The 23,512-nt window shown below is 43.7% G+C and overlaps 1 protein-coding gene across 4 annotated transcripts in view; it reads left to right on the forward strand.

The window, feature by feature from the left end:
- The window catches only part of GRIP2 (glutamate receptor interacting protein 2), a 504,924-nt gene that overhangs the window by 404,498 nt on the left and 76,914 nt on the right, over positions 1 to 23,512 (forward strand). For all 4 annotated transcript variants that reach the window (XM_050958363.1, XM_050958364.1, XM_050958361.1 and 1 more), the window contains exons 2-4: positions 13,367 to 13,447; positions 20,627 to 20,762; positions 21,657 to 21,802. In XM_050958363.1, the coding sequence (XP_050814320.1) occupies positions 13,367 to 13,447; positions 20,627 to 20,762; positions 21,657 to 21,802 (363 nt within the window). The remainder of the gene's footprint in view (positions 1 to 13,366; positions 13,448 to 20,626; positions 20,763 to 21,656; positions 21,803 to 23,512) is intronic.

Raw genomic sequence — 23,512 nt, forward strand, 5'->3', positions numbered from 1 at the left:
TTTTTTTAAAGGAACAAATACACAAAGCAGGTATGTAGCTTTTTAGTTGAACAATAGCTATTGTCTTTTATAGACCTACTTGCCATGAATAAAGCAGCAAGGGGTTATGAAACTGACATGCCTTAGTAGGGTTCGTAGGAGAATGGATAAAGACTTGAGAGGAAAGAAAGGGGGAAAATTGAATGTGTTCTGTGTGTATTGGAGGAAGGGAACTAATAAGAAACATAACCTGCTTCTGGAGTGGGCTGGGACACTCAGACTGAATCTCTGTGGCTCAGGTGCCGAAAGAAGCGATTGCACAAATAGATGACACAGACATCTTTAAAATCTCTACAATTGCTGCAATAGGTAATTGCAATTACTGGGGCATTTTTCTATGCTAATAATAGGACCTGCCATCATACAGCAGGCATTACAGAGTGGTAAATCTGAGACTTCTCTGGTCTTCTGCGGAGGGGTTACTTGTTGAGTAACAAAAGCAAGTGCTTTACAGACAAGATTACTTTGTTGTTGTTGTTTTTACACCCTGAGGAGCTTACAACCAGAATGGATTAAGGATAGAAGACAGGATGCAAGAAAAGCAGATGTTTGAGACGTGACAGTTGGAAGAGGTTTTGTAGGTCATATGGCATGTTTTATTTTGAAGCTTTTATTATTAAGGCAAAGTTGCTATAAAATGTTGACCTACTACATTGTACGTTGCTTATTACTTATTCAAGATCAGGTTAATGTTCAAATAACTTAACTAAGGATTCTGGCTTTCTAGCTGGGGAGCCCTCCTCCGAGTATGCTAAAAAGGATGACCAACTTTCTAAATACCTATTATCTTTTTGCCGCCGCTTTTGTGTATGTTTTTTCCATTACAGGGACAGTCCATATTTTACTATACCATGACTGCACAAGAGACATCGCTTTTTTCCAATAACGTGCAATACAAGGTCTTGCTGCTAAGAACAATAATAATAATTAAGGCTACGTTTTAGTCACAGGTATTTTTAGTAAAAGTCGTGGAAGGGTCACAGACAGTAAACAGAAATTCAGGGCCTGTGATGTCCATGACTTGTACTATATACCCCTGAGTAAATCTTGGTGGGGATCTGGGGGAGGAGACCCAAAGTTTCTGCTGAGGGGAGGGTGTTGGTGGAGCTGGCAGGCTCCCTACCCTAACCCAGCTTCACATGGCTCCCCAGAAGGGCCGATACATGTCCCTCCCTCGGCGCCTAGGTGGTCTGTGCACTGCCTCTGCCCTGGGCACTGGCTCCGCAGCTCTCATTGGCTGAGAACCATGGCCAATGGGAGCTATGGAGGCGGAGTCTGCAGGTGGAGGCACTGAACGGTCTCTGCCTAGGGGCTGAGGGAGGGAGGGACATGTCACCACTTCCAGGGAGCCCCCTGATGTAAGCATCACCCAGAGCCCTCACCCCCTCCTGCATCCAGCTCCCAGTCCTGAGCTTCCTCCCACACCCAAACTCTTGCTGCTGCTGGAGGGAGCTACAGTGGCCCGAGACTACCCCAGCAGCGGCCGATGTGGCTGGCCCAGAGTCACACCGGCCGCTGCAGAAGTCAGAGATCCCGGAATGTCATGGAATCGTGACAAACTTGCAGCTTTAATAATAAAGGGTTAGTCGTTCTGTTTAAAACGTGGATCCTTTACTGGAGCATTAAGTAAGCTGCTCAGGGGATTTCTCGGAAGATGGCATTTTGTCACACAATGAAGACAACTAGGGCCCACTATGCTTTTTGGAAGAAGTATGTTTGTATGTTGGAGGCATAGCAGATGGAAGGCTGAGTGGCCTCCAGATGTACGGAGTCGCATGGAAAGAGAGTGAGAGGACACTGGGTTGGCGGGTGGTTGTGTAGCTGGGATGCAGTGGCTCTTCGGTCTAGCAAACAGCCTGGGTATGTGCTGAATGATGACCTTTCTGGGGTGGGGAGGAGAAACCCCTTTCAGATGGCTCCAGCAATGCTCTGGAAGATCCTGTCAGGAATCCCTAGTTAAAGTCCCACCACAAAATTGAAGAAAAGATTTGAGGGGTTAGAGGGGGAGGGATTTTTCTCTGCCTCTGGAGTCTCCCTCCTCTCTGATTGCTGCTGGATCGTTGCTGCCAGAGATTACTCATCCCTAGGCCTCAAAAATGCTTATGAAGAGTAAACAGACTCTGGAATTCACTAAATGTCAGGTATTATCAAGTTGTTTTCCCAAGGGAAGGTAGCCCTGGAGCTTTCCACGAGGGAGAGACAGACACCCCCCCCCACCACCACTATCCGACTGCAAATTCTACAAACTGAAAACTCTGCTGGTCTATTTCTCAGGAACAAAGTAGAAGTTTTGCACTCTGTATATGGTATTGCATCCTTCCTTGGTTATGCTGTCGTGAGAAAACATTTGTGTGTGGCTTTTGTTTTGTTTTAGTTTTTAACAGGGAAGCCAAAAGAGAAAAGGTCCTCTGCCTCCCCACCTAATCCCTCATCTCTCTTCTCTGTTATCTCCTGAATACCTGGCGCATGTGGGTTTATCACTGACTAAATGGGAAATTTTAAGCCCTTGTTTAAAATATTGTCAGCCCATCACTGGCTGGCCGTTGAATTGATCAGTAAATATGTTCATTTAACATAGAAATAACTTTTTGAAATTGCTCAGGCTGAACTGCACGGTTGCTAGGATGGCAATTTTAAGAATATCTCAAATGCAAAAGAGGAGAAGAACACCACTTTCAAAGGCCCATTCAGGTCTGAGCAGCTCCCAACGGGAGAATCATGCTGATAAACAGTTTTTGAAAGCGTAGGCGCTTCCTGGATGTAAATGTATGTGAGTTTTGTGAAGTTTACCTGTGTGGAGGTTGAGATAGCCCTGTGCAGTTCTAAATGCTTCCAGCCAGTTTCCTAGAGAACAAAAATGCAAAACACATTTTTACCCCCCCCTTTTTTTTCTGGTGCAATGAGCAAAATATTGAGAATAATAAAAAGAGCATGTGCTGCAATAGCCTAAAGTAAAAGTGAATCTTCCATTTAAAACCTCAACAGGAGCCTGGAGTGCCTGGCATAAGAATTCTATATATTCATTGCTATAGATTTATGCTATGGTTTTTGTGTTTGGTTTTTTTAATGTACAACAAAAACATCAACTTGGGTTTAACTTTGTAATTGACCAGGCCCAGGCGTCGCTATAGCAAAACTAGGAATTTTTGTAAAGGAATTTAGGCACTGAGTACTGGGGAAAGCTTCCTGACAGTGGAAATCTGTTCAGCTGTACTTAGGGGTCTGATCCAAAGCTGACTGAAGTCCGTAGGAAGACTCCCACTGATGCAGACTTAAAAAAAAAAGGACGTGTTCTGCAGTCTTCCTTCTGATTGCTGTGTAGACATACCCTGAGAGTCCCCTGCCAAACAGTCTGAGATCGGTGGGAATCTTGTGTGAGAATGTGCATGTTTGTGTATTCTTTGGTATCTTTTAGTGGAGAAGATACATGGGGGGCAGGGGAGGGAAATGTTTGAATGAAAATTTATCTTTATTCAAAATGAGACAGTGGGTTTCTTTTGCAAATTTCATTTCCCACACCCCCAACAAGATTTTTGTGATGTGGTTTATTTTTGTATATGGTCCGTTTCTGTGGGGGAAAAAAAATTTATATATTGAATTTTTTCATGGAAAATGCTATTTTGAGACCAGCTCTTTGTTTGAGATTATTTGTTGGATGCTTTGTCTCTAATTTTTTTTAGCAGATCTAGCACCTGCTATTTGTGCACTGATCTGTTTTGGATTGAGAACAGTTTCTTGGGAAGTTGTGGAAGTTCCATTATTTAGGACATGATTTAAATCTAGAAAAGGGCAAACTAATAGAAAATATATGGCAGGGAATAATTCTGCATTAGCAGGGCATTAAACTGCGGTGGCCTCGAGTGTTTTCCATCTGTCTAACATACACATAAACCCTACTACTGTAGTATCTGAGCACCTCCTCTTTAATGTACTTCTCACAATGGCGCTCTTCCTTACAAGGCACACTTTACAGATGGGGAACTGAGGCACAGAATGACTAATTGACTTGCCTAAGGTCACATGGGAAGCCTATGGTGAAGTAGAGAACTGAACCCTGGTCTCCTGCAGCTGAGGCCAGCACCCTAATCAATGGACCACCCTTTCTGTACAATATTTAACCATTATGATTGGTGTGGGGCACAGTTCATCTTCTTTGCTAACCTGGTTGTAAAGCTTGTGTGTTCAAAATGATTCCCCAGCCCGTAATCTTTGAGGGAGTTCAGATCTGAACTGGGCAGTTATCAGCGCAACAATCCATTGGATGTGAAAAAGACAGTCAAGGAGAGTTTTATAATGCAGATCCATTTTTCCCTCATGTACTAAGTTGATTGGATTGATATCCCCCTTACTATGAATTCTCATTCTCATTTCCCTACCTCCAACCTCCCTCCCCCCCACCAAGATATTGCAAAGCAAAAGATCCTCAGCTAGTGAGGCTGAAGAAACAGAGAAGGGAGGCACTGGCTATTTAGAAAGCAGGTAGCAGTAAATTTGTAATGCATATTTGATATGACCAGCACTTCGGTAACATGGTGTTTGTACAGTTAAGCAATTCAGTTCTGACTCTGTAGTTCTGTGTCCTTTAACAGCAGGCAAGAGGTATGTTCTGGGCACCTGCAAGTCCTCCTTTGCAACAACCTAGCAACACTTAGGCATGGATCTGTGTACAGGAGTTGACGGCAATAAGTTCTGAATATGAAAAGGGGAGGCAGGGAAGAAGCAGAGTGGTGCTTTACAGTCATGGACCCTGGTTTCCTGGCTAATAAATTCTGTGTTACGATGCAAAACAGCAGAATCTCTCTTATCAGGGAACGGAAAAGACTCCAGTAAAGCACAAGAAGACAGTGAAAAATTTAACTGCCTGTCTCTGACTCATTGCTGCATCAGACTCTACCTTTCACAGCTGCTTTCCAACAAGGTTTTTAGACATACCTGCTCACAGATACTCAGTGTGATGTGCCCTTTGTTCTTTCAGTTATAGTCTTTCCTAAATAGACTCTTGCTGTCTGAACAGATGATTGTCTATTGACATAATGCTGTGTTGTAGCCGGGTAGGACCCAGTATATCAGAGAGACAAAATGGGTGAGGTAATATCTTTTACTAGACCAAATTCTGTTGGTGGAGAGAGAGTGAAGCTTTCAAACTTACACTGAGCCCTTCTTCAGACCTTGAAAGCTTGTCTCTCCACCAACAGAAGTTGGTCCAATGAAGGATATTGCTTCACCTACCCTGTCTCTCTCAGCAGTTTTTAGAAGCAGGTTGGTTTCTGTTGCCATAGAAGAAAGTGAGGCAATAGAGATGTAGGAACACCTGACATAATTCTCAGGTACTCCATCCCATCAAACATGGGTTGGGTGGGCCTGCCTTCTGTGTATGGTAGATGGGTATTGACATACTAAACTTACTATCTGCTTGTATTTGGGTGACGCCTTTTTTTTGAATGACATGTACTGTCTTGACCTCTGCCTCCTACCCTATACTGATAGGGTCCTACCAAATTCATGGCCTATTTTGGTGAATTTCATGGTCATGGGATTTTAAAAATTATAAATTTTAATGATTTCAGATATTTAAATCTAAAATTTCATGGTGGTGTAATTGTAGGGGTCCTGACCCCAAAAGGAGTTGTGGGGGGGGGGAAAGGAGGTCACAAGGTTATTGTAGGGGGGGTTGTGGTACTGCAACCCTTACTTCTGCGCTGCTAGCTGGGAGCCCAGCTCTGAAGGCAGCAGTGCAGAAGTAAGGATGGCATGGTATGGTGGTGCCACCCTTTCTACTGCGCTGCTGGGTGCTGCTTTCAGAGCTGGGCATTCAGTCAACAGCTACTGCTCTCTAGCTGCCCAGCTCTGAGGGCAGCAAAGAAGTAAGGGTGGCAACACTGCAGCCCACCTAAAATAACCTTGTGACACACCCCTGCACCTGCAACTCCTTTTTGGATCAGGATCCCCAATTTGAGAAACGCTGGTCTCCCCCATGAAATCTATATAGTATAGGGTAAAAGAGCACACAAGACCAGATTTCATGGAGGGGAGACCAGATTTTACGGGCCATGACACGTTTTTCATGGCCGTGAATTTGGTAGGGTCCTGCTGACAGGGCCGGCTCTAGCCATTTCGCCGCCCCAAGCACGGCGGCACGCCGTGGGGGGCGCTTTGCCACTCGCCGGTCCCGCGGCTCTGGTGGACCTCCCGCAGGCAGCCCTGCAGATGCTCCACTAGAGCCATGGGACCGGCAGACCCTCTGCAGGGATGCGTGCGGGAGGTTGACCGGAGCCGCCTGCTGCTCTCTTGGCAAGCGGCAAAGTGCCCTCTGCAGCATGCCGCCCCAAGCATGTGCTTGGCACGCTGTGGCCTGGAGCCGGCCCTGCCTGCTGATAGACTAAAACTCTGGCCTTGGATCTCCATGTTTGCATACTTTTTGTCTTAGGCCTGGAACATGTAATCCAAATTCTCAAGGATGAGAAGTGGGTTAGACTGCTAGCAACAAGGGAATTTACTTTACTTTACTTTCCAGTATCCACTGTGTGGGTGCTAGTAGGTACCTTGTGATCTGGCACCCAACTGCATTTACTGGTGGTGGGGCTTCTGTTGTTACAACTTGGCATGAGTTTAATGATCATTAAAGCCAACAGCCTGGCAGCTCTGGAGACTGAAGTCCAAGGAACAGAAAACAACACAGCATGCTGCCCCATGTTGCCTGGATGACGTGCCTCAGCTGTGAACTGAAGGGAACCCCTCTAGAGGGATGAGATTGCTCTGTCTCTATGGCCCAGCCATCCTTGGACTGTCTGCTGTTGACAAGGGTTAATCAGTCACGGACCTCTGAGAGGAGGGAGTGAGGTTGGCAGTAATATTTAATAGTAACTAATATTCGTTAGTAACTTGGATCACGATTACTAGTTTCTTTCACATAAACCACCAAACAGCTGTACCATAGGAACATCTTTTGATCCCTACTAACCTGGGCAAGATTTGAACTAGTGATGTAAACCTGAATTCAGCAGGGTACTTAAGCAGATGCCCAACTTTCAGTGTGATTTGTCCCATTAAATACAATAGAACTCTCATGCTGAAAGTCAGGCACCAGCTATAAAAATATATGAAGATATACTTACCTCATAGAGCTGGAAGGCACCCTGAAAGGTCATTGAGTCCAGCCCCTGCCTTCGCTAGCAGGGCCAAGTACTGATTTTGCCCCAGATCCCTAAGTGGCCCCTCAAGGATTGAACTCACAACCCTGGGTTTAACAGGCCAATGCTCAAACTACTGAGCTATTGCTCCCCCTGTTCATATATCTTGTCAAATTGTAGTCTTGGGATGTGAAGGGCTCCCTATCCTGTTACCAGCCCCTGAGCCATCTCCTCCCTCTCTTTGAGCTGTAATGTTAATAAATGCATTGCAGGTCTTTGATCGCAAGGCAACTCCACTTGTGGAGACTACTTGATTGATTGATTGCAGCCATACAGACATTCAGAATTTTCAGCAGGTGTTCAGTCTTTGAATTTCCATTGAAAACCTATAGATGTTCACAGAGCTGCCAGGAAACCTGATTGGAGTGTGTTACCTTGACATCTCATTCTTCGGTTATCCTGTGGTAGATTTTCTGGTATCCTGAGACTCTGCACTCAGTGGTCATGTTGCCACTGACCTCACAGAGTGAAATAGACCTCATCTGGTGCTATGCCATGAGAGCATTTATAGCCAGGACAAGTTTGAAGGGATGCTGCTGAGATTTCTGTGTGTTTCTACTACGAAAAAATACATAATTGGAAAGACCCTTTGTGTCCTGATAGTTTGGTTTTTTCCTTAAAAATAAACAGTAAGTTAACTTTAATTTTAGATTGAATTTAGGATTCTCAGGCCTCTCTCAAATTCCCAATATGCACAGTCTGGCTGGGCAGCACATGTCTGAGGTATCCCTGCATGTGGAAAATTTAGCAACATTCTTCCACCCCACCTTTCCCTCTATTATGCCATCACAAGGAGCAGATTCCAGGGGCTATGGAGAGAAACCTGCTGGGAAGAGGGAAGTACCAATGTTTTAAGGAGAAGTGGGGTTGCACCTTGGTCTTGTCCGTATAAGCACAACCATGACCTCCATTCTTGTCTAATCTATGTACGATGATCATTTCTTCAGCTGTGCCCTGCTGCAGTTTTTCTGCTGACAGGTTTGTGTATCCACACCTGCCATGCTGCTTGACTATGTTTGCACCTATGCATTCTAGGAAAACTTCAGTAGCTATCCCATACTGCCTCAGCATGGGATAGTGCCCGGTGGAGATGCTTGGAGAGTGCCAGCAGTCGTATGTGCAGCTGCTGTGATGTCCTAGGCACAGACTTGGGAGATAGGAGCACAAGCCAAGCTGGCTAGATAGATGTGGTCTAAAATGGTGTGCTGAGACCAGGAAGACACCATTTGCCAACCTAGATCTCTAGCTATACCTAAAATGCTATACCTAACTGCTAGTAAGCCTGTGGTGTCTGGGCATATATCATTCTGAGTCAATCATACCATTAACTGTCTATCCACTGTGGTAAGCATTGTAACCTTCCCAGGGCCTTAGAGTTGACTCCTGACTCTGGTGCATTCTTCTGCTTCCTTTCTCATCTCCCTAGTGGTGACTTCCAAGTGGTTTTGTCACCGTTCTTGTTTCCCTACTCGTCCCACCTGATGCTTATTACTGCAGGTGTGCTCCTGTTATAGAAACATGTTCACACTGCAGCAGAACACCAGCACCATACCATAGTGCGAAGGGTATGTGGGAGGTTGTCCTGTATTAATACTGGAACTGAAATTTGGAAAAGGCATATAAGAATTTAGTAGAACCCTTTTGATTGGCACAGATCCTAGTAGAAAAACACGTGCAGTGTTGCTCTGTCTCATGATTTTATCACTAGTCTTGTGATATCTGTTGGTTTTTAAAACCCTAGCTCCTGGATTCACATGACTATTTGAGAATCTCAACTTTTCTTTTTTAATGAGTTTCTAGTGTCCTGGTTGTGAGAAGCTTGAAGACATGAACCCCAAAGGCTCCAGCACCAGAAAGTAACCTATACTGGGTTCTTTTTATTGGCTAATATCCACACCTCATTTATCAATTTTGTTATTTGGGTGGGGGAGGAAGCGGGGGCTCATGAATTTTGAACACTTGGAGTTGGCAATACCATGTATGCCAAAGAAGTGATTCTCGTGCTTACCAGAGCCTCTTAGGAATATGTTTTGTGTAAGGGAACAGAGATAAGAAGAATGGAGATTCCTAAGCATAGAACATTAAACCTTTAACAAATTTAATAACTCCGTTAATGCCAGTTTGAGTGGCAGAGCAGGAAATTGGCCGAAAATGAACAAAGGGCTGCACAGTGGGGAATCTAACGCAAGCAAAAGCCATTTCACACTTCGACAGCCTCCTGCGGCAGCTTCCTTAACACCACAAACATTTTAGCCAGATAATGAGCAAAACCAAATGTTTTAGCATAATAAACTGCTTTGGAGGAAAGAACGCATGAGGGAGGCAAATCTTGGTGCTAATTATTTGCCAACTGAACTGTCTGTCAATGAAATACCAGAGGATTTTGCTGACAGGCATCCTTTCTGCAGATCTAATCATGAGCACTGAATGGAACTTCATTGCTTGTCCTAGCTGCTTAGCTGTTGATGATGGCTGCCATTAATATGAGGGAAATTTAGTTACTTTGGGTTGTTTCCTAGAATGGAAAGCCTATTTGTTTGCCAACAGCTATAGCACTTTCTGGATGAGAGAGGATAGCAGCTACTAAGGTGAGACTTCACATTCAGTGTTTATTTGGGCTACTGCAGGGAAATTAAGCATAGAAGTGCTCTGGTGGCTAACTAGTCTAGGGTGGTGTGTTCATGTGAAGCAGATGGTTGGATGCTGTACTTTGCCATCGGATTACTGAGCTGGCTTCAGATCCTCTTCTGTGGTTTCCTGGTAATGCTGGCTTTGCATTTGCTATATATGGTAGCATTTTGCCTCAAGGTAGCACCTTGTGTGTCTCTGTCAGGCCAGTTTGCACTATACTTCATGATTTTTTTTAAAAAAAGTGTTTTTTCCTCTTGACAAGTTCATAACGCAAATGGCTTGGTGTCATTCTGAATTAACTGGCGGCCTCAGACCCAAAGATGCCATTTCCTAATGACGTGATCTTGATCCCTTGTGCTCCAAACATGGCAGAGCTCTGTTCTGACTACGGTTGCTGAAACAGAAATCCTGTTTGAAACATAGCAGTTGGCCTGCTTACTTTAAGTTTGAGGCTATGGTGATCAAGGGAAATGCTGCAAGTCCTGCATGTTGTCATCATGACAGGGTGTGTTATTCAGAAGGCTGGATGTTCACATGGTCAAAGCAGCATTCTCTTGCTTTTGGATTCCTCTAATTTTGGCTAATATGGATACTGCTGTGTGAACCTTGGCATTGCGTTCTATATGGCTTAGTCAGCAGTGCTAGAAGCGGTTGTTTAAAGAAAGGAGGTGGCCCTGTGTTATTGTTCCAGAAATCTTTCTTCGGTTACTAGGTACTCTCACTCCCCTGACTGCTAGAGAGATGGAGAAGACTTGGAGTTTCGTGCCCGTTTGTAGTGTAGAGCCCCCACTCTATATGGTGGCAGCAGTGCTGTGAAAACTGGCTTGCTCCCAGAGCCCGGATTAGTTAAAGGGTAGCAAAAAAAAAAAAAAAAAAAAAAAAAGGGAAGGTGGCCTCTCCATCCCCCTAGAGTCCAGTTAGCTAGAGGGCAGGTAGGAGATGTCTTCCCCCCCTTCTATTTCCTGTTCCTCCCACAGGATGGTGATGATGCTGTCTGACTGCATGGGGCCCAGCAGCTGGTTGCTGCTGCTGCAGGGACACAGCAGGCCTAGAGTTTGAGGTCAGGGCTGGGAGATGTGCCTGGGGAGCAGCTGTGGTGCCTGGCAATACTCCATGGCCAAAGGACAGCGATGCCTCAGTTAGTGACTGAGGGACCGAAACTGGAGGGGCAGTTTAGACTGTATGTTGATGCATTTTGAGCAGCATTGTGAAGCACTGAATTCATTATGCTGTTCTTAGCTGTCCCTTTCAGTGACACTGCAAGGCAAGGAGTCAAAGTTGGGGGCTCCCCTCTAAGGCAGGTGGTTCCTATCATAGTAATGACCTTCATGGCTGAGGTCACCACAGTGCAAGGTCTCCTGGTGCTTATGGCTTCCTCATCAAGGACATATTGGTGGGGAGGAGAGGTCAGGAGAGTGACTTATATATTTTTAAACCAGCTGCTGCAGCTAAACTGTCCTTAGTAAATTAAACCTATATCCAGAATATTAAGCCCAGATTTAACCCATCCCCCACTTCTGCATCACCCAAGGGATTGTTTTTATTATAAATGCAAATTAACTTTCACACTTTTTTTGATCCTAGAATTGGGGCCAAGCTATACAAGCTCCTATCAGCAATCGTGGCTTGGCCTGATTGCTTTAATTATCTGAACAAGTGTAGCCTGTTTCAATGCTGGTATAGACTGCTTGTGTTGTGCTGTCAGATCTTGGAAGGGGGATTTCACACTATGTGGTTTCATTCCGAAGAGGCCTTACCTGCTCCACTCGTTTATTTCTTTTTAAAGGAAGTGCCTTTCACTCCATTTTAGAGATCATCATTACATGTTGCGCTAATGGCAAATTTGTAGATTGGCAAGGCAATTAGTTGCTGTCTAGCTCCAAGACTGCTTCAGGCGGGCTGAAAATCTTGAGTGCCTGTACTTGCTGGGTTCCTAGCACTTGATGACGTGGTCAGGCAGGAAGTGCATAGACCTGCATTAATAACAACAACAGAATGGTAGCAGCAGGAGATAACCAAGCATTTTTCTTTGCTCATGTGGGGCCAAAATCTCCCCTGATTTATACCCCATAGAAGCCCATCGTTTTCAGCAAGTTACAATTGTCTTTTGTTGAAGTTTAAATGGAGTGTAAATTGGGTACTTTACCTTAGTAGAGAGGCAAAACTCCTGTTGTCTCTGACCCGTATGTAAATTTACTGGGGGGGGGAGGAAATAAGAGAGATTGTTCTCCAGATTTTTATTTTAACTAAATTTTGTAATCTTTACAGCTATTGAAGATAAGAGTTTCAGGATACCGCAGGAATGCAATGAATGGGAATCAGGTTTATCTGATCCTGCATTGCTTTAATATAGTCTCCTTAGCTTTCTAAACCAGGATTTACTGAAAATGTATTGCTCTGCAATGTTCAGCATTTTATAAAGTCCCTAGTTACTAAAGGCACTTCATGTATGTGTGATAGTGGAATGAGTAGAAGTGTTTATTCAGTTCAAACTAAACAAGAACATTACAATTTTTAGCTTTTCCAGTTCTGAGTGATAGTTCAGCTTGATTCTTTATCTAATCAGTTCTTCCATCCTAAATGATTGGAAACCCATCCCCAGTGGATACTGCAATGATTAGAAACTTAATAAATATCTATATTGTAGAGAATTGGTTTTTAAGTCTCTTTGTTGTCGATTATAGAAACCAGATACAGTGGAATACCAATCATTGCATTCCTAAGTTCCTTGACATTTGCTTTGCTTTAACGTATCCTGAAGACTTAAGGACTGGTGTATTTGGTTCAGTCAATTTTAAAAACCTCTTTTTTCCACTTCTTTTTTTCAGTATCCTGATTTCCCCATGAATAACTATATGCATCTTCCAGTAGGAATAGATAAATCATACTTAATACTTGCAGTGGATTTAAATTGATGTCAGACAATTCTCTTTCTAATACTATTTCCTTCTATTCCTGCATTTTTAAGCCTTTTTTTTTTTAAGAGAAGGTGGTTTCTCTACTGTACAGTAGCTGAAGCTTTAGCAAGGAAATGTGACTTTGAAAGAACAGGATCTCTAAGAATAGGCAATTTAATTCAAGTATGGTGATTGAGTGCCCTGTTAGTATCCTGATGTATTACTCCATTTCCAAAGACCATGAGTTTCTTCACAAGCATGATGACAGGCTTAAAACTTGAGACTGATGTTACAGCTCTTCCTCCTCTCTGCTGTTGCACATGATTACAGGACTAAGGGAGTTTGCTCTCTCCTAAAGGATTAGCTCCTAGAGAAATAAATCCGTGTGTGTTATCACCCCACTTATCTCTTCTTTCTCTCCCTCCCCCAAACGCTGTAGAGCCAATTTAGGTTGTGAAGTGGTCCTGTGGTTAATAAAACCTTTTTCTCACCTGAAGCCAGGAACTGGGATGAGACACTATCTATAGAAGTGATCACGGCTGAACTCTTAAAAGTAGCTTTTGCTTTCAGTATAATCTTAGCTTCTGTTTATTTTTTCTTCCCTGGAAGATGATGGCCCTTACGCGAAGGGGAGCAAAGACTCAGGTGGACTGGACACAGCCCTCGTCTCCAGAAGGCAAAGCATTCCAGGTAAATGAAAGAACTATTGCTTGTTCCCACTCTAATGTAGCTGTCATCCCTAACCAGTGATGTAGCAGTAATCAGAGCAACAAGCCGCTGTATGGTTGGTCTCACTGTGGGTGGAATGTAACAGGCACTAAGCTGTGCAGATTTGTTCTGCGTTCTTCTTTTTACAATAGTGGTTAAAATGTGCCAAGCGTTATACAGGTCTGGAGACAGACTATCTGTGCCCTGAAGATCTTACAATTTAAAAGGAGGAGGGGTAGGAGGTGGAGGGAAAGGCAGGAGGAAAGAAGTGGCGAGGGTGGTCGGCAAATGTCTTGCTGTCATAAACAGATAGCTAAGGGTTAATGTCTCTTTCACCTGTAAAGGGTTAACAAACAGTGACCTGCAACACCTGACCAGAGGACCAATCAAGAGACAAGATACTTTCAAATCTGGGTGGAGGGAAGCCTTTGTTTGTAGTTTTTGGGTTTTGCTTTGTTCTCTCTAGGCTCTGAGAGTGACCACACATACCTACAAGCTCTCTAATCTTCTGTTCCAATTTTGTAAGTACAAAAGTAGAAAGAGAGTTTAGTCTTTTTAATTGTTTTTCTGTATTTGCAACTGTGTATCTGGCTGGTAGAGTTTTACTGTGTATTTGGGTGAAAGTATTCTCAATTGTATTTCTGCTAGAGAAAGCTTTCTTTCTGTTGTATATAAGCTGAAAGACCCTGTAACTTTTTACCATCTAAATTGCAGAGATAGACCTTTTATTTTTTCTTTCTTTTTATTAAAAGTTTTGCTTTTAAGACCTGTCTGATTTTTCCCCTTGTTGAGGCTCAAGGGAATTGAGTCTGTACTTAACAGGGAAGGAGAAGGGAGGGGGAGAGAAAGGGGGGGAACCCACCTGATTTCTCTGTGTTGTGATTCAAGAAATTTGAATCACGGTGATCTGCTAGTGTACCCAGGGCGGGAAAGATCTGGGAGGAAGAAAGGAGAAGGGGGAATCCCTTTGTTTAGATTCACGGAGCTTGAATCTGTATATCTCTCCAGGAGCCCAGGGAGGGAACACCTGGAGGGGAGGAGGGGGAAGGGAAATGGTTTATTCCCCTTTGTTGTGAGACTCAAGGAATTTGGGTCTTGGGACCCCCAGGGAAGGTTTTGGGGGAGACCAGAGTCTATCAGGCGCTCTACTCTGAGTCCTGATTGGTGGCAGCAGTACAGGATCTAAGCTGGTAATTAAGCTTAGGGGAATTCATGCTAGTACCCATATTTTGGACGCTAAGGTCCAGATTTGGGAATTATACTATGACACTTGCTAGTTCGATATTTTAATGTATTTGGTAGATATGACTACGCACATCTGCCTGTCTCCCCAGCAATTTTTGTTGTTCTCTTGACTGCCATTATCTGTTACTTGCTAACTATTCCTTGCCTATTTTATACTGGTAACTTTTTTACCCCTTGCCTATTAATTCAAGCTTTATAAAACCTTCCCTTCCACATGTCCTGATCAAAGAATCTTAGTCTATCAGCTCCCTCATTGCTGCCCCATGAGAAGTACAGCCACCCTCTGCTCCCATCCACTCCAGAGGTTCTGGCTCAATGGACAAATCTACACTGTAATCTGGAGGTGTGACTGCAGCACATGTAGACGTGCTCAAGCTAGTTCACTAAAAATGGCCGTGAAGCTACAGTGGCACAGGCCCATAAAAGCCCACCCAAGATCCTGGATACGTGCTCAGGCTGATGACCTGGGCTGCCATACTGCTGTTTTTAAAGAGCTAGCTCAATCAAAGCTAGCTTGGTTATGTCTACGCAGATTCCAGTCACACCTCCTGACAGCAGGGTAGATGTATTCAGTGAGAAGACAAAAACTGGCCATTTGCTCATTCAGTGCGTGATGATTGGAACCCGGTGAAAGGAGTTTGTGATCTAGGCCTAGTTCTGAATGGGCAAGTGTCTGCAAGGCAGCTGATCTGGGAGGTACAGCTTGAAGTTGGAGATATGACTAAACTTGGAACTTGAGACTCCATTTCGCTCTTAAATTTGGGCCCTGTACAAATGTACTGAAGCTGGCTGAAGAATGGAAACATGAAACATTTAAAACTTTAAGCTTTTTCTATTTCACAGGATTCCAAACACTCATTCTTTGTATTTTTTGGGACTTTGTTTACACTGAATTTTTAATCAGAACCATTATCAAAATGGTGCTTGATGTTTTCCGTCTGCCAAACCCAGGTTTTTCAGTAAATGGTTTACCAAATCCCTGGTGTTCAGTAAATGAAAAACGTCTATAATAGGGTTGTTTTTGTTTGCTTGCTTGCTTTTCTTTTTTTTTTTTTTTTTAAAGGCAATGGAAAAATTGCAAAAAATTAAACCTTTTCAAGAAAAGTCTGGTGGGAGGAGGGCAGTTCCTGTGAAATTCTTCATTTTTAAAAACTTTTTTTTGCTTTGACAAACTTCTACCAGATTTAAAAATTTTACTGAGGCATCATGGGAGCAAACAGAGCTAAACACTTTGTGGACTGGGACTGAGATGTTTAGCAGGCATATCAGCTCTTCATGATCCACTCTGAGTTCATGCTGTAGTTAGTTGTGACTGATGTCCTCTAGGCAGGGCCAACTCCAGGGTTTTTGCCACCCCAAGTGGCAAAAAAAAAAGCCACGATAGACAGCAGCTGCACTGCGCTGCTTTCTTCTTCAGCGGCAATTCGGCAGCAGGTCCTTCCCTCTGAGAGAGACCGAGGGACCCACCACTGAAGACCCCAACTTGCCACCCCAAGCACCTGCTAGCTGATCTGGTGCCTGGAGCCGGCCGTGCCTCTAGGGTTAACCCTGACCACGTGCAATGTTAAATATGATAGTCCGAGTCTCTGCCAACCTCTAAATTGTGTTTAACATTGTGTTAGGTAGCGTGACTCCTCAGTCACATTCTAACATGATGTAATTTTCCAGTGCAGAAAAGCCCATGGGGGACCAAAGATGTAGTGTGGAAATGGAGACTCTTTCACTGCTGTTACTGGTGGTGGACCTCTTCTGTAGATCATTACAATGCTCTTGAACAGTGTCAGAGAGACACCCTGAACAATGAACAACACATTCTAAGAAAGATTGGGGCTTGGTATCCTCATTTATGTTGAAAGATGAAAGTAAGAAAAGTAGAGCGAGGATCTGTGGGATTTGTACTAAATGTGTCTTTGAGGGGTGGGGATGGGGCAGCTATTTGGCCCTTCTCCATTGCTTTTGCACCCCTTGGGAGTCCTCAGATGGAAACAAGCTAGCATAGCCAGGTCTGTGCCTCCTGCTCTTGGCCTCCCTGGGGTAGTGGATATTCCAGGGATGGGAGGGTTCATGCCTGGTGTGCGCTGTGCTGTTGCAATCCTGGGCTGGAGCAAGAAACTATAGACTATTTTAACTCATCCTGGAGGTTGAATCAGTTCCTGACTGTATGTGAAGGGGACGAAAAGGTGTTGGGAAGCCGTTTTGATGTAACGTATCCCTGATCTAGAAGGGGTCATTGTTAGGGATGAGAGGGTGGTTAATTCACCAAGCCTGGCCAGTCACTGGTCTCTCTTCTGAGACTACTAACGAAGGTGGTGGTGAATTATGATGGGAACCACACTGGAACCCCAAACTCATTTCAGATAGGCCCCTGGTCAGGTGTTTCATAAAATGATTTTGCAGGTGGATCTTGGGTGTCTTGCCAATAATTAGCTATCTGTCTTGGCTTGTCTTAGGTATCTTAGAAGACCTAGGTCCCATTTAGTCAGCTCACTTAACGGACATTGTTTTATCTTGACGGATAGATAAAAAAAAACAATTCTCCAACTTCATTCTAGGCGTTGAGTTTCTCCTTGAACCCACAAGATGGATAATTGCACAATGGGATTTCTCATTTTTAACACTTGTCAAGGACCAAAATCAAGCCACATCAAAGAGCTAATAACTACCGCTTGTGACACCATCTATGTTGATCAGTAGTCTCTTTAGTTAAGAGGAAATTTGCAAGATAGTGCCGGATGGCATTCTGTTCAGAACAGTGGGAAAGTTTCTGGCAGTTACTGTAATCCTGGATTGGTGAATTGAAAACTGTTACTGTACTTGGCGGTGGATCAAAATTGTTTGAGTTTAAAGACCAGGAGCATAATGGACATAACATTTGAGAATGAATCAATGCTTGCCATGTTAAATGGGGGCACAGCAGAGATTGAATACCTTCCAAACGATGCTAGGTCACAAAGGGGTTCCCCGCTCACATTAATCAAGTGCACAGACTCCTGGTGGTGGGGGGATGTGCTTTACAAAACAGGAACACGCAGATTGACTTCAAAGAAATTGCACCTTGCTTTGTTACTGTGGCATCGCACAAAGAGCAAAGCGCCAGCCAGACCTCGCAGACTGATTGTCATTTGGCACCAAAAGTATTAAAACAATGTATACACTGAGCAAAAGGGGGAAAAAACAACCCTACAGTTGCAGAGAGCTACTGTAGTGATAAATGATAACAGCAATATTCAGGGCCTGAAAATGCAAACTCTACAAATCTTTAAATGTTCCCCCTTTCTGTAGCAAATCTTATTTGAGCCTCCTGCATTATTCCATCCAGACAAGCATATTGTTGACCATTCAATGTAAAGATGCAAGATTTTAGCTTGCAGCCTCCAAAGCCCTGATCTGGAGCCACTCTTTAAAGTGCATTGCAAGTGGCCAGCATCCCCTTCTTGTGAGTTTCTTCTGTATCAGAGTGTTTTTCCTCTTACAGTTAAAAATTGTCTCTTTAAAACATTGTAAATGATTTGAAAGCTTATGAAAAATGGAGACTAATAGCTCATAGCATAGGCAGATGCTGTGCAAGTTTCCTTTACCAAGCTCTGTCAAGAAGACACCCAAGTTCCACCCCCAACCCCGCCAGTGTCTTCTGCTGTTCCTAGTCTTCTGCCTGAGCAAAGAGAGCTCCTAATATGTTGTTTCTGTGATGCAGACAAATAGCCCCAGGAGACTAGTCTGAGGCTACCAAATTCAGCTGCAACCCATCTGAGATTTGAATCCCAGTGTCCAGAGATAGGCAATGCCCTACCTCTTCCTCTGCACCAATACCGGGCACTTCTGAAAATTCCACCAGCGTTTGTTTTCCTTCTGCTTCCCTGTCCATGTAATATATCCAAATGTAAATTGTTAAGGAGGCTGGCTTCAAACCATTCGAACACTAGGTGTAAGGTGTCGAAAACTGGCACCAATTAACAGTGTTTAACATTTCTTGTGTATGCAAGGGCAACATTGTTCCCCAATTGTAAACAAACAAATATTCACTCTTAAAATAATGGAAGGGGCGGGGAAGTGAGGAATGTCATCTCCACAGGAAAAAGAGAACTGACACTAACACGGTAGACAAGGGGATTAAGTACCACATAATTGACTCAGTTATAAATATTGTTAACCGTTTTGTCTTGTAAAACATGCTCTGCCTATATCCATTATAAGTGTCCAGTACTTTTGACTCCAGCTGGATATGGAAAATGTCAAAATACCTGTGACAAGCCAGGCAAGCTGAAGAAGGGTGGACTACAGTTGCAATTGAAAACTATCCTAAATGAAAGGATTTCATCCATCCATCCATATCTCCCTAGCTGCCTGTCCATATGCCAACAGAATCTGACTCCTTCCCATCTCATACCCTGCACGTCCGAATCTTACCACTTCTTCCACCACAAAATTTTCTAAGATCAATCGTGTGTTGTCTGTTCAGGCCCACCTCTCCCCTCTTGATTACTGTGACCTTCTCTTCCCCAGCCTCCCTCACACCCACGCTGCCCCTCTCTGGTCCATACAAAACAGAGCTGCTGAAACAAATGCTCTTGGCCATTGCTCTGATCTCATCACATCACATTTGAATCCCTCCACTGCCTCCCTCTGTTTTACTTGATCAAGTTCAATCTTCTTGTCCTCACACACAAGGTCCTTCGCAGCTCTTCTCCTCCCTAACTGTCTGTCTTGTCTGTAATACTGGCCTCTCTTGCTCCATCTGCATGCCTTCCATGCTCTTACAACGCCCTGCCTTCCCCCAGCACCTTCTTCCATCCCACCACTTATACATGGAATACTTTTCCTCAGCTGATCCAAACAGCCAGGCCTACACCAAATCTCTCCTAAGGACACAATTCTACTTCAAGGCCTGTAAGGGTATGTCTGCACAGCAGCTAGACACCTCACAGGGTCCTAGAGCGAAGTCTACACAGCAGTGAAACAGTCATGCAGCCTGAGCCCGAGTTGGCTGGAACAGGCCAGCCACAGGTTTTTCTTTGCTGTGTAGACACCCCCTGCACTCCACCCCACCCCACCCCACCCCTCAGAAAAAAGGAAATCAGCCAATTTAATGGTGCAATGGGCACTGTGTGGGCAGATAAGATGAGCTGGCACTTAAAAAAAAAAACTGCATATAAAATCAATTGTGCATATATGGTTGCATCCCACTACTCACCTCAACTTTTGTATATCACTTGTTTTAGAATGTAAGCTGACGGGGTAGTCAGTTATCTTTTGTCAAGGTTCACATTTCTTGGTCAAGGTATAATCAGACTCCAGAAAAACATTTTTCACACCGCAATAACAATAAAGATAAGTAATTAAAAAGGTCCATTCAAAAGTATCTGGAGGTCTGGATTTGCCCCACGGTCCGCCTATTGACTACCCTGAGGAGCGTGACTTGAGACAACACCCACCATAACTGGATTCTGATTCTGTTTGGTGCCTCTGGGCACTAGTGTAATATTTAGTAGTAGTAATTGTTTACATTGTGGTTTGGGTTACTCCGAAGCATCAAATGTCTAAATAGATACAAATTTTTTTGTCATGATCCAAAATAGGTAGGAGTGACCTGGAAGAAACCATAAGTTTCTGCCTGAGTTTCCGTAAAAGGAGATATTGCTTCAGAAATGAAAAGGGAGAAATGAGATGAACAAGTTGCCAGGAAAGGGTACCATCTACTGTCCATTTTTTTTCTTCTTCTCCCCCTTGTCTCCCTTTCCTCTAACCTTCTGCTACTGATACCCCAGTTTCAATTTTTCTGTATTTTTTCAAAGAAATTAACTAGTTCTATGCTCGGTCCCACCATACTCTGGGATATAGTGCTCCCAGGGTGTGAACCAAAGGTACCTTCCACTGAAACATTCAGTTATAGTTTTTGTTTCTGATATTTCTCTTCAGAGGAATTCAGAGGGGTCACCATTGTGGAGCTGATTAAGAAAGAGGGAAGCACCCTTGGCTTAACTATATCCGGTGGCACAGACAAAGATGGAAAGCCAAGGGTCTCAAACCTGAGGCCAGGAGGGCTGGCAGCAAGGTGAGAAAATCTGTGTGGAAAGTGTTGTATGTGGATGTATTGAATACTCGATGGAATATGTATAAGGACAAGTGAGTTGGCTTTGGATTATTTTTAATAGTACCTTGAGATGTCAAGTTATTCATCTCATAAGAAAAGCCTGTTGTTCCCTTCGGAGTTATTTCCTGTGAGCCATGCAATGATCATGAAATGTTTTAGAACAGGTTTTGGAATGGTAAAACAAAACCAGTTTCTGTAGTTTCTCTCAATCCCATCAGTTACAAACATAAGTGGTTCCACAAAACCCAAGCAGTTTTATTTTTGAATGCATTTAAATAGTAGATTATATCCTGGCTAGGGGGAGTGAATACACTTGGCCTAATTCTGAACCAGCTCGAACAGTGGGCTTAAAAGTTTAACTCCAGCACTAACATTGTCATTGTAGGACACATGATCAACTAGGAAACTGTGGAGCGAAGTGGAGGAGCAGACAGAGTGAAGAAGGGGAGACAATGGGGGGAAATAATAGAATAATTTTGCAGAGAGCAAGCAGAAAGAGGAAAAAAACAGAGCTTTTCTTGTTTGCTTGAACTTTTTCCAGATGTTGCGCTTGACATTGGTCTCTGGTTTTCCCATGATAACCTCTCAGAGCAGGGTGAGTGGCGTGGAGGGAAGTTGCAAACACATTTTTCAATTATTATTATTTGTCTGAATCTGAAGGCCTGCCCCTAGAAAAATAGTTGATGGGCACATTTTCCAGCCAAGTGGAAATATTTCCTATTCCTTTTGATAATACAGCTAAAATTGGTTAATCTTTGGTGGCTTTTTTTTTTTTTTAACAAAATTCTCCAGTAGAGATGATGTCCCAGGCAGAGCATAATAGAGAATCTTATTGTTGCTGTTGTTTCTTTACAGAAGTGATCAGTTAAACGTTGGAGACTACATCAAATCAGTGAATGGGATTAACCTGACTAAACTGCGACATGATGAAATTATAAGCCTGTTGAAGAATGTAGGGGAAAGGGTGGTACTGGAGGTGGAGTATGAACTGCCCCCAGCTGGTGTGTGTCTCTAAGATAATGTTACTTTCTTTGCTTGACTGTCTCATTCTGTGATACAGATGGGATTTGTTTGTTATGCCCTTTACCAAAAAGGATGTGTAATGGGGCATCATTATGTTCTGTCTTAATATGTCTGTGAAACATTGGTAGAGGCTGCAGATCCACTCTTCAAGTGCAGTTAGTTCTCTCTCTATTTCCAGCATAATGGGTGCCTGCTCATGCACACTGGCTGGAGATGGCTGATTAGATTTCTGTTGCCTTGCTGTGACTTGGCAGCAAATCCCTGATCTGCATCCCAACGCTACCCCCTCTCTCTCCTTTTTTTTTTCTCTTTTGTGTACCGTGGTTATAGGAAAGTATTCAAATCCTAACTACCCAATTAGTACTCCTCTCTGCTTTCTCTGTTGAACTGTATTAAACGTTGTTTCTTCTGAACATGTCCATTTGCTACATGTCTTCAACAGGTAGGCTGAAAAACTGTTCTGTAGCTAGAGGGTCTTAAACCCAGAAGCAGATGAACCAGTTCAGATAAAAGAAGGATTCTGTTACGAGAGTTGAAATATTAAGCCAAAAAAAATTGTTATTAAGAGCAAAGCAATAATGCAAAAAAAATTTTTTTTTGGAAAACTCATTCATTGAGGCCTTTCCATCATAAGAATGACAGTCTCAATATTGACATCCATCTCCTGTGATTTCCCTTCCCGCCCCAACCTCTCCCCACCCCCAAAAAAAACTAACTACCAAAAAAATAAAATCTTGAAACAAATCAACCTAAACCAAAAAGGAAAAATAAATTAATAAAATTAATCCCTCATTCTACTAAGCATGCTCACTCTACATCTCTCTAAGGGCTTGGCTACACTTGTGAGTTACAGCGCAATAAAGGAGTCCCGGGCACACTAGCTCACTCCCCATCCACACTGGCAAGGCACATAGAGCGCTCTGACTCCACGGCGACAGCGCTGCTGGTACTCCACCTCACCAAGTGGAATAACATTTGCTGTGCCCCCGCTGGAGGGCTGTGGCGCCAGTGTGAACGAGGTGTTGCGCTACTGCACTGTGATCAGCCTCCGGACATGTCCCATAATCCCCTTAAGTCAAGTGACCACTCTTGTCATTGTGAAATTGACTGCAGGAATGAGGAAATGCCCTTTCCAAACTCCATTTCGGAGAAGTCTGCTCTGAGAAAAAGCAAACATTTACTGTTTGCTTTGAGTGAGTGGGGGCAGGGAGGGGGATTTGAACTTACAAGACAACATGCTGACACACTCTCAGCACCTCAAAAACCCACTCTCTCCTCCCCACATCACACAACACGCTCCCTGTCTCACTCCACCCCACCTCACCCCGTTTGAAAAGCATGTTGCAGTCGCATGCTGGGATAGCTGCCCATAATGCACCGCTCCCAATGCTGCAGCAAGTGCTGCAAATGTGGCCACGCCAGTGCACTTGAAGCTGTCAGTGTGGACAGACTGCAGCACTTTCCCTACTGCGCTCTCCGAAGGTGGGTTTAACTCACAGTGCTATACATCTGCAAGTGTAGCCATGCCCTAAGCTAGCTGGGTAAAGAACCCAAAGTGAGGAAGAGTGGCAGGGAGCACCATTAATGGTAAAATAAATACGCTCCTTAATGGCTGCGCATCAGAGAATGGACATTTTTGTTCTTCCTCATTCACTGTACTTTCTCGACCTTAAGTGGAGCAGTATATT

The sequence above is a fragment of the Gopherus flavomarginatus genome, chromosome 6, assembly GCF_025201925.1.
Source record: "Gopherus flavomarginatus isolate rGopFla2 chromosome 6, rGopFla2.mat.asm, whole genome shotgun sequence".
In the NCBI taxonomy this organism is placed as follows: domain Eukaryota; kingdom Metazoa; phylum Chordata; order Testudines; family Testudinidae; genus Gopherus; species Gopherus flavomarginatus.